A 12373-nucleotide genomic window follows, 5' to 3' on the forward strand; every position below is an offset into this window, starting at 1 on the left:
CTGGGTTAGCCCAGTGCTGTTTAATGTTAACTTTACCTTCATCAAATCAATTATACCTAAAATAACTTCATGAGCGTGTTGAACGATGTTGTAACTATAACGTTCCCCACCAAGCATTAGCATGAGCTACTTGTCAGCATAGCACATAATGTTAAGCTGGATCGATCAATATTGAAATGTATCAATAAATAAGATCTCTGCTGCATTACTGTGTTGTAAGTGGCATGTAATCAGTGACAAAATTATGCTGTGTGGCAGAAAGCAAGCTGTATTACAGTTACTGAGTATTATTTTTTCTGTGACATTGTATGATTTACAATTACTCTTGAACATATCATCTGGGTTCCCGTGTTTTGACAGAAGTTAGAGGAACCAGAGGGGTCAAAGGTTTTATGACTGACAGGCGACTAAATGAAACATCCTGTGTCATTAAAATAAAAGACTTTTCTGGGTTTGAACATTGTTGGAAACATTTGGGATAGTGTAAGTACACAGCTCAAGAAAATACTGTATATAACATGGATATAGTCGTTTTTAGATATTTTAATGCCGAAATGTTGTATTGTACATATTGTACCTTTAAGGCGAAGGCAAAGAGTCGGACATCTTTTGCAACTGCATGCAGAGTTTTCATACACACTATGTTTTTGTAACATAAAAGCAGCCTTTATCTCCCCTGTCTAGAAAGATAATATTAGACTTGGGAATTTATATTTCCTCAGACAGATGAGGTGACTCCAAGTCCCTTTGTTTTGTAGAGCTCTTGGTCCTGTGAGGGAAAGACCGCTGGCAGCTCTGCTCTGGTAAACATTAGCAGAACTAAGGGGGCCCCAAAAAGGGAGCGGGATGCAAGATCGCCTGTGGACACATATGCCTGTCATATATGCAAGCACTCGTGCATACACACACAACTTTAAGTACATACCAAACTGTTGATTGTAAAACCTTGGCTAAAGAGAGAACATTTTATTGTGTGCTCTCTCCATTTTTAGGGAGAAATAAAGCTAGGAAGCAAACAAGGAAAAGACTGCAGCAATAATTGTGCCAAATACTCAAATTAAACAAAGACTTGGCTTTATTTCAAAAGCTGTTCATTGTCTGTCAGAGACATTTTTTGTAAACAAATGTAAGCACTTTTATTTGCCCCTTCATTTGAAGCGTTGGATCCCGAGAGTCTATGAAATGAAATGCTTATTTAGACATAGAATAATAAACCAGTCAGTGGTTTGAGCTCCAGTCAGAAGGTCCTGTCTTGTGTTTGTTGTGCTTTATCTACTAAAGCCAGGCTAATTGAATCCAGATAACTAAAGAAATGAATTCCATGAACGTGAATCCCTCTCCTCTCTTTTTGTTCAAAATGGCATCTGCCAGATAGGATGTGACTGGTTGTTTCTGGGCTCTCTGAGGCAAAATTTCCTAAGTCCCAGCAGTTGAAAACACTTTGTGAATCTGTGGCAGATTATACTTGAAAATGGTAAAGGTTAGCACAGATGGAGTCCAGAGTTATTCTCGCCTTACTTTGCTCATTTGCCAAGTCCGTTGTATTTAAAAATAGTTTTTTACTTGAGAATACAAATGTGTGAATCTACTCAAGGCTCTGCACAAAACATCGGGATAAAGAATCTTAGTTTAACTAAAGTGTAAGGTTTATGTCAAGTAGTGACAGTCATAGTAAACACTAGTAGATTAATAAGTACTTTCTTTTCTTTTAAAAATGTAAGAGCACAGAGGAACAATGGAGGTTCCAGCATCTCAGAGGAGTGAAATTTGTAGCTTTAACCAAACCGATTTGTCATGTTCCTGTCTACCTCTGCCTTTCTGTAATATATTGTATATACATTTTTTTCTATCTCCCTTTGGTCCAATCCCCTCCTCCCCTCCTCTACACTCCCTCTCCTGCTCTCTCTCTTTCTGTCTAGGTGAGACAGCTGGCACACAGCAGGTCCAGAAGTCCCAGCCGGCCTCAGAGAACAGCAGCGCGGCCCACAGTATCGGCAGCACACAAAGCACGCCCTGCTCCAGCAGCAGCACAGCGTAGCCCAGGGCGCAACCCAGCGGGACGCCAAGCCCTGTCGCAGCCCAGGACGGGCCTGACGGTTCACAGGGACCGGTTTGTTGATCTCCTTCCGTGAAAGGAATTAATATTGTTGATGTGATAGGAAGGAAAAAAAGTATGATTTAAAAAAAAACCCAATAACACTTTTGGTCCTTGTGTAAATTCCTTTTGTACCACTTCAAGTGCGTCCAGGCAATTATACTATCCTGGTGTTACTGGTCTGTAATAGTAGTGAGACCCAGCTTGGCAGCCTCACCTCATTTTTAGTACAAAAAACTAATGTGAGTTTATACCAGGCATTTTTTTTCCAATCCAAATGCTGCTTTTTTCTGACAACACAGTCTTTTGCTTTGATCTTACATGGTGAGATTTAGGCTGTTTGTAACAAAAAGGTGTACTCCAACTGCGAGGAAAGCAACCAGGCTGCAGTGAAGTCAGTATTAGTAAGTGGGATGTTAATGGCTGGACTGTAACACGTTGCCTTACGACATGCAACACTGAAGGTGGCAAAGGAGTAAAGCAACCACTATTAACATGCAAACAAAAGTGCAGTGTGAACAGAAGTTGTCATCTTGACACAGAGAGACGCAATGGCAGTGTAGGTATTGAATGTATACAGAAAAGTAAATGCCAGAAAATGTGAAAGAAAATGTGAAACACATGCTGATAAAATGCCCTGTTTTATAATGTACTCGTTCTTCCCTCATAATGGATTTATTCACACAGGTTTGTAAAACCAGTGCTTTCTGTACGGTAGTTATAGTAATTCATTTGACTAGATGGGGGTCAGAGTCTCAATTTTATTGATGTTACACAACTTCCCAGGGGCATTATGGGTTCCCTTTTACCAGTCGTTGTTAATGGAATAGTTCAACATTTTGGGAAATGCTTTTATTTGCACGTTATCCAAAAATTAGATGAGAAGATCGATACCTCTCTCATGTCAATGCTTTCAGTACTGAGATTGATACAGGAGGCGAATAGCCTAGCTTAGCACAACGACTTAAAGCAGAGGGAAGCTGTTAGCTCAGAGAAGTAGTTCATCATAAAAAAAAGTTGCTACTGTTGCAGAAATAAATACCTATTGTTGTGAGCTAACTCTTTCTCCCTGCTCCCAGTTTTTATGCTAAGCTAAGCTAATCGCCTCCTACAGTACCCCCAGCTCCATACTCAAGGTACAGACATCAGACTGGTTTCAATATTCCTATCTCACTCTGAAAAATTAAGTGAATAAGCATATTTACCAAAATGTCAAATTATTCTTTTAAGACCTGTACATGTTTGTGAATATTGTAAATACTCCAAAATGTTATGAGGCAGGCAGTGTGCAAATTATGTTCTTGTACTTCTGGATTAGACATGATTTATCAGTGTGAGATGCAAGTTCATACCGTTTCAATCAATCACTTTAAAACTGAAAAAAAATAAGAATCACAGTTTTGAAAGACAGGTTCAACTTAGAGTATAATTTAAAGACATCAATTCAAAATCATGGTTTAGTATAATTGATGTAGCTTGGGTCCTACTGTCTTAACCAATGATTATTGTTCTGCCATTTCACTCATCAATTATCAACTAAATGTTTCTTTACACACTCAGCTAATTGTCCTCTTATCAGGCAGAACCAGAGGAAGAGTAGATTTGTTACATTATAAAGCCAAACAGTGTCCATGGATTTTTTGTTTGTGTTTAAGGATTTCTTTTTTGTATTAATCTTGGCACTGACAGTGTGTTAAATAAGCTATAGCTGTAGCTCATTGGTATGGCCATATATTTTCATGTTTTATTTTTTTTTTTAAACTGCAACACCACGACTATACCCCACCGTCTCAGAATAATATGAATGTTTGCTGTAGTGCCTTCGTTTAACCTGTATGTGTTTGTATCAGTGTGTGGGACTAACTGGGCCCTTTGAATTCGAGAAGGGAACTTTCCCTGTAACGATTTAACTATAACAAGGAAAATAGAATGTATATTATCTCAAGGCTTTTGATTTTTTGTTTTTTTCTTATGTAAACATGTGTAAAGCTTTCTACAGAGGGAACAGAGTCTAAATATATATTTGTGTATAAAATTATATTTTGGAATATATTTACCAAGAGAAATTTATTGTCTTTTACGTATGTGTGTAAGTACTGTGAATTGTGGATGTGCTCATACATAACACACGTTTGCGGGGTATTTTTCACTTTCATTCTTAAAAGCCTCATGGCACGTTTTGTGACACTTTTACTGATGAAAATGCAATATTCATATTTGTAATACAAAATGATTCAGCTTTTCATTTTTTTTTAATACACCTAAATTTGAAAAGGTACAGTCGTTGATCTTAAGAAACTTTGACACTGCCCTGACATCATGTTAATTTACATTGTTGTTGTGAATGTGTCATAAAACATGTGATGAGTTTGTAATGAATATGATATATAAATGCTTTTCAAACAAAGCATTACCTGCAGGTCATTTCTTCTCTTCATGGAATACAACTCCTTATGTTTTGTTTGTCATCATCTGATTACTATTTTGTATAATGTATTTACTAAAAAACATTTTTCATATGAAGAAAGAATCTGCAAAATGAATACTTCTTCAATACAAACATTACTACATTGAAGATAAGTTGTAGCAATAAATATTAAACTTAACATAGTTTTAGTAAATGATGGAGTATATGCCACACAAACTCAATGTTCCTCCTCAGTTACTGAATTGTCATAACAAAATCCACACCACAGACTTGTTTAGGCCCTTCTGTTGTCACAAAAATGATACAAATCCCCTTAAAATAATCAAAACAAAAATGAAATGAAGGCTAAAGAGAAAATCCAATGATCCATAATTCTGTTTCTGGAAACTGTTTTTAATAACACTATATTTTAATAACACTATATATATATATATATATATATATATATATATATATATGTTGTTTTTGTTTTTTTCTTTTAAAGTAATAGAACCACTTGGTTTTAGTGCAACATTAGAACTTGTTTGTTTCATCGGGCCATGTACACTGTATCCCACTGTGTACAGAATAGTGAAAGATCCATGTTTTTGCAGAGTGGAAATGTGCCGCGGCCTATAATCAGCGGTCATTGTGGGATTAAGGCTTTTTGACATTCCTGTAGTTTTGAGGTTTCTCTTATCGACTGCGGCAAATCTATCTCCCATGTCTAATTATCTCCTCCACCCCCCTCGTGTCACACTGTTAAGTGGCTGAGCCTCAAGTTATGTACTGGATCTAATCTTCATATTTGAGATAATTTGGGAATATTCTTTCACTCAACCTAACCATACAGTTCACGAGAGTTGTTGTTCAAATATCAAATCTTTTTGCTCCAGTGCATGCTGGGAAAAAGCTCCACCACTCCTCCCTCATGACAGCGACATATACAGATAATATGCTATCAGTAAGAAATAATGATGCTGGATCAGATAAAAGGAGCATTGTTATAGTAGTAAAATATACTTTCACTGTATGACTTAAAGGTAATGCTGAACTGAGAACAGCTGTAATTGGAGCACAAATCCATAGCATTAGTTATTGATTGTATTGTTTTAACCATTTGACTACCTCATGTTTGTTTAAGAATGTGTAATTTGTGTATTACGTGTGTGATGGTGTGTGTGGGTGTGAGTGTTTTCTGTGCCTATATTTGAACCCAAGAAAAGTTAAAATGCTTGTAGATGATTCTGCAGTCGGATGATTTGGGGCCGCTGCGTGGTTTTATTGCAGTTTCAGATTTATTTTTCAATCTCAAAGCAAACGATGAAAAGTTGAGCTTTCCCATGTTGAGCTTTCCCATGATGCCAAGATGCCTTTTTTGGGCGTTGTAAATGTGTAAAACTTTGGTAAGCCTTTATTCTTTCCTTTGGTTTTTGAAACTTTTATATGCTGTAAATACGCATAATATCTGTATACCCATTATGTCAAATAAAAAGTTCTATAATAATGTACAAGAGTGTTGTTTGATGATTTCTCTGCCATTCTGAGGGCCAAATGTGTGAGGGTACAGTGTGGAGACTTAGTTTAGAACAATGAGCTGTAATAATGATGTGTTAGGCTTGGCTCTGTTGCGGTGAAGTCATGACTTGTCTCTGGTGAGCTCATAACATGATACAGACCATGTGGTGAGGGCGCTGAGATGAGTGCAATGCATGAGTCCTTATCTCCTCTCCCCACCAGCATTCGCTTTGTTTTTGATTAGAGCTCCTTGGAGACGGCAGTGTGCCCAGGGGCGATTCCAGGGGGGGGGGAATAATCAGTGACTATATTTTCCTACATTTCTTTAGAAATATAGGAAATAGTGGATAGGATAGAACATAATGTAATTCTGCTAAATAAAACATCACATTCATTATTAGTTTCACTTGTTTTAATTTTAAACAAAATCAGTATACGAATACAAGACACATTTTCTATAGGCTCAGTCTGCCTCTTTTTAAAAAAAAAAATATTCCAGTGCTGGTTCCATGGTATCAAAATGGAAATAGTCATCATGGAAACAATTGGTCATGTGACAAGGGCTGGAAAAATTGGCAGAACAGGCAGCCATGTGACAATACTCTGATCCAATGGAATTCACAATTGTCAAATTGACAGCACTCTAGCCCAGTGGATTTGGGGGTGGGGGGGGACAATTATATTTCAGGGGGGGCCGGTGCCACCACGTGCCCCCCATCTAGCCCCGCCCCTGAGCATGCCTTAGAGTAAGCAGTGTGATTATGGTACAAGAGAGAGAGGCCCAGGGTGAATGGTAAAGCAGCTTCTCCTTATGCCTGCTCAGGTTTGGGTTGACTGGTCCACATGACCCCTTTAAGGCCTCTGTGATGTCACGTCTGTGTCTATTTTCCCACACTGAGGCATCCTCATGCTGCGACGCTCTTGTCCAACTGATGACTAATATTGAATTTTCAAACTAGTCTCATCGAGCCATTATTGTGATGTCATTATTTTCATTTCCAGCTTTCCCCTTTGGGTACCTGGAACACAACTTTGTTGTTTGGCTTTTACACTCTGCAGCTAATCCATTTAGTCACTGATTACATGTGCTCCAGACAATAGTGCATGACACATACAGGATCACATTAAAAAGAGCTTTTGGTTGTTGTTTTTTAGCTGACAGTACGCCAAACACTCACGCTGGGGATGCTGGCCTAATTTAGACCAGACCTTTGCTCCTAAACATGATTACTTGAATTAAGTTAAGTGAGACATTTTGGAACTTTCTGGCTGGTTTACAACATCAGAGGGGGATGAGACCAGATTAACAGGCGTGTGTATATCTACCCTCACAGTACCTCTTCCTGTCCCGTGGCACATAACTGTAATGAGGTTGGAACAAAAACAGCACGTCCTGTGATGAACTGGGGCCAAGGAGACAGACTCTAAAGAGGTTGCTTCACAGAATCACACACACACAAAATATAAAAATGTAATGACACAAAACTTTCACAGAATGATTTGAAATTAAATACTATACTACAAATCATGTTGCAGATACACACCCTAAACAAAGTTCCAATGTCATCAATGAAAATAATATTGTAATGTACCCTCAACTGCATTAAGGTTAAAAAAATACTGTAATGTTACAGTGCTGTAATCTGTCAGCCTGAACAGAGGGTTAAGTCTGCCATTTCCTGTTTGTTCATATGATAGAAATAGAAAGGGTCAAAATAATCCTCCAACAAAATGGGAGATGAAGGTGGTTTCCTACATACCATTTCCTGCCACAGTTAGTGCAGTTCTGGTTATTTCATTTCTTCTGGATTTGTGTTTCTCACTGTGTGATCATCTCCCTGTTTTGAAGTTGGGGGCTTAGATGGAAAAAAACGTGATGATACAATCTTCCATGCACCAATCAGGATTTGGTAACAATTGAATCAACTTGTGATGACAGTAGTGGGGCTGTTTGCTCATGTTGCCTGGCCAATGTCAATAAAATATGAACAAACCACATCCACAGTCCTGATGAAGTAGATTAGTTTTGACGGTTAAAACCTTAATAAATAATATCTGGTGATTTTAGATAGGTGTGACTATTTCATGTTATAGAACTACATATTTATAGAACTTGAGATTTAAAACCAAGTTCTCACAGGCTATGATACTTGTAAATGTGGGTTTTAATTTAAGATTACACTGTTGAGAAAACTGATAAGACAAAGTGCACTTTCATACTTTTTTAATGAATTTGGCAACTATGGTGCTGTGTTTTGTTCTTAACTACAAGAACAAAGCATCTTAAGTTTGCAATATAAGTTTGCAGTGACAGGATTTATCCATAGCAACAACGGCAGAGGCTCATGGGTATTGTAGTTATATGTTTGCTGAAGAACTTTCAGTCTCGGAACCCATCATCTATCGGTCTGACAGCGATTTAGCCTCTGGGGGCAACGGACAATATTTCGGGGGTTTCGGTGTAGCCAGCAGATATCCGGGTCAGGACTTCCTCTTCCGTGCGCCAGGTCCCATTAGCAACTTGAGATGGGAGAATGGAGCTGGAATTGAGAGACAATGTCTCTATAAACAGATATCTGTATTAAAAAATATAAAAAGCTAATAAAAAGCTATATCGTCATCAGACCATAGAGGACAGGTTCTAAGATGGCATTTCGGCCAATGTGTTCTGCCTCTTTTGCTCTCCAGACAGGTGTTTACCGGGATACAAACAAAGCCCGCTCAAACGCGATTGGACAATACTAATCGGACATCAAACAGAAACCAGAACGCCTACAATACCCACATCTTGTCCTGTTGCCTATAGATTCTGTATTCATATGCAGATATCTGTTCATAGAGTTTAGGACATTGTTATATGAAAAAGTAGAAATTTGAATTTACTTTACTTTGTAAATGTAAAATTGTTAATGTGTTAGCAAACAGTTGCTTATTTACTAAACACAGAGCAAGTCCAATATTCACTCTCCCTTTGGCTCTGCTTTGGTCTCCACCCTAGACAAGAAGTTTACGTTGTCACCGTGACGTCACCCACTGGTTTGTGAATTACCATTTTTGATAAGTCATAGTGGGAGCGACTTGTCAATCACAAGGTAGCCCAGCATGCTGGGTTCCTGGGTAGCTCACCTGGTAGAGTATGTGCCTATGTACAGAGGCTTAGTCCTCGACGCAGCTGTTGCGGGTTCAATTCCAACCTGCGGCCCTTTGCTGCATGTCGTTCCCCCTCTCTCTCTCCTTTCATGTCTAAAGCTGTCCTATCTAATAAAGGCCTAAAATACCAATTTTAGCAAATTACCATCATGCTAAAAACCTTTTAGCATAGCACTACAAAGGCACTACAGACTTTTTCTCTAGCTGGCTGGGTTGAACATGTCTCAGTAGACTGTCTGACCTGACAAACAGTGCCTGTTCCCCCTCGGTATTTAGTGGTACAAAACTCCTCTAAAACACGTCTATGTGCATGCTATTGAAAACCACGTTTCTGCTGTGCAGACAGTAGAGCTCTAAACGTAAATACCCAGTAAAAAAGGGAAGAAAATCAGTATAAAAGTACAAACATTTGTATGATGAATGCGTTTTTATTATGCCTAACATTCGGGGCACTCCAGCCCCCTCAGAACCCCTACTTCCAGTGTCCATGCCTCACCAGCTAGATGGTAGCTAACAGCTAAAAGCCTAAAACGCTCCATAGAGATGAGGAGAACTGAAGGGGTGGGGTGATACATTTCTTTGTGTTGTAGTCACTGCAAGTCACACCTTTCACATTGCTCATAGTCAAATGAACCATTCTTAATATAAAACACACTGATAAGTGGAGCTTTAATATTTTTTTCAGACTTCTCTGTAACATCAGCCAAATGATTACCACCATTTACACAGTTGTACACAGGCATACAGTTATATAGATACAGTATTCAAAATCAGTGCAGGCACACGGCTCCCCCGATGGTCTCTGGTGAGATATTTCTCACATTTGAATTTCAACAAGTTAAGTTCAGCAAATTAAAGTGCTTATCTGCTCAAGTTAGCATTCATTTCCTGTTGGGGATATTCCTTTTCAGGCATGGTAACTTTAGCCTCACATCACAGCTGGTTCTTATGCTGCACCAAAATATGACTATGCTACTTTTCATATTGCTGCCAGAATCCATGAAACAGTCTCATTTTGCTGAATTGCAAACCCTTTATTGTAGCACATGGGTACAGCATGTGTGTATTTTTTTAGACATCTGATGCCCTCGTACTTATTGCTGGAAAACACTAGAGTGTTTCCAGGGAGAGGAAAAGAAGAAGAAAAAACTCTGTAGCCTAAAACTGCATTGCTCATAATGAAAAAGCTCAATCATAATTGGCTTTATACCACAAACCTCTCCCACTCAATTAATTTTAACGTCTCTTTTTTTCTCCGTGCGTACCCCTTTTTTCTACATCTCCAAGCTGGACCTTTGCATGCACATGTGCAATATGCGTGTCCAAGTACACACACTCACACACCAAACCTTCCTTCATGCACTTAATTTTACTGAATGATTTGCTGCCCAAGCCACAAATCTAAACTGAAAATAAAAACAAACTGGAAAAAATTAGCTTACATTCAGTCTGACTGTACTGTTTGGACAAACTGTATGCTGTTTATATATCTGCTTCAAATGGAGGACTTTAGGCACCACAAACTAAAGTTAAGGCTAAATAACTCCAAAGATTCATTCAAAAACGTACTATTAAGCTCATAACATGAGCTTAATTTACTACTCCTTTCCTCCAGATCCACATTTTATGTACAACTGGCCTCATCTTCCCTCACACAGCAGAAGTGTGATTGCATCGACTCAACAGTTTCCTGTGAAAATAACTGTTTTTCATCTGAGGTGTTTGGGAGTTTATGTTTCCGCTGTGGTTTAAGTCGTAACTTTTTTAGGAGGAGCATAGCGGCGCACGTGGCTTGTGCAGACACATCATTCATCTACACTTGACCAACTTGTGGCCTCAACCCCAAAGTGTCTCAAACCACCTTGGGAAGCGGTTTTTAATAAACATATAACAGATAAACAGATTCGATCAAGAGCTGTTATGTCCTATTGGTTGCTTCATTCTTGGCTTTTTAACTCATGGATCCCATCGATCCAAGAGTGGGCTGTGTAACTGAGCTGATAGATTTTGGCTTTTGACTTTTTTTGGGAAAACATTGATCCATAGACAGAATTTAAACTCCAGTTAGGGTAAAACCATTCTGAGTGACTGCCATTACTCTAAAATGTATACAGAGAAGGGCGGCCGCTGTTTATTTTCAATAGAAGGAACTTTTGCAGTGCTCATTTGGATTCATGCCAACACAAGCATATCAAATGACAGCAAATGACATTCATGCAGCAGACTGTGCCTGCTTGTGTGTTTGCTGGTCCCTCTTTTATGCAATTTACAGAGAATTAGTTGTTAAAGAGGATTTATAGTAAATGCCAATTTAATCTTTAAAAGGTATTGTAAAAGCAAAACAGTATTTATTTTTTACCAAACCAATTCCAGACTTGCGTAGAGAAATGCATTTGTAGACCTATATTACACTGTGTGAGATACAATTATTTATTTGGTTAAAATCCTATTTAAATTCGAGGAGAAATAAGCTATCCAATGTAGTCAGTATAAGGGTCCAAAAATGTTGTACATTTAAATCTATATATAATAATCTAGCAATAATAAAAAGAACGCTTAAGTGAAACAACAAATAGGCCTACTAAACATTTGAAACAAACTTAAAACAAAGAAAGAAAAATGACCAACGCCCCGTATCCCTCCAACTCCACACAATGCTGTATGGTTTTCAGGCTCCTCACACAATACAAAGGAATATAATCGAGAAAGAAAAAACAATTAGAAGTGGATTCAAATAAATACATTGAAGACAACAACACAATCACATTTAATTGGAGGCAATGCATCAATAAAAAACCCAAATGTTTTGAGTGAAGTTGTTTATGCACAATAGAGAATCTTTTCTGGAGTACAGTGGGAGGTAAGTTGAGCCATTGTGTTTTTGATGGAGAGACTCTAATTTCCAGTTCACTCGCATACATCTTCCCTGGAGTACTAGACTTAATTATTTAACAAAACGATTTACAGTCAATGAGCTCAGGTTACAAAGAATCCATTCCCCTAGCATCCTGTGTTATGTTCTATAATTTCAGATGTTGAATGAGTAATATTCTTGCCATTTTCTTGCAATGTTCCTATCATTGGGCATGTATAACATCTGCATTTGTAATATTATATTTTTGGCACACAGGTGACATTTTGAGGTGGAATGCATGTAACTTAAGTAGGTTTACAAAGACTCATACATGGAGATGTACTGCATG

General features: G+C 38.2%; 1 protein-coding gene across 3 annotated transcripts in view; it reads left to right on the plus strand.

Moving 5' to 3' along the window:
* tgfbr3 (transforming growth factor, beta receptor III) overlaps nt 1-3712 on the plus strand; it is an 86340-nt gene extending 82628 nt beyond the window's left edge. For all 3 annotated transcript variants that reach the window (XM_031318225.2, XM_036007239.1, XM_036007238.1), the window contains one exon: nt 1920-3712. In XM_031318225.2, the coding sequence (XP_031174085.1) occupies nt 1920-2038 (119 nt within the window). In that variant the 3' untranslated portion in view covers nt 2039-3712. The remainder of the gene's footprint in view (nt 1-1919) is intronic.
* The last annotated feature ends 8661 nt before the right edge of the window (nt 3713-12373 follow it).

The sequence above is a fragment of the Sander lucioperca genome, chromosome 11 (assembly GCF_008315115.2).
Source record: "Sander lucioperca isolate FBNREF2018 chromosome 11, SLUC_FBN_1.2, whole genome shotgun sequence".
Taxonomy (NCBI): Eukaryota; Metazoa; Chordata; class Actinopteri; order Perciformes; family Percidae; genus Sander; species Sander lucioperca.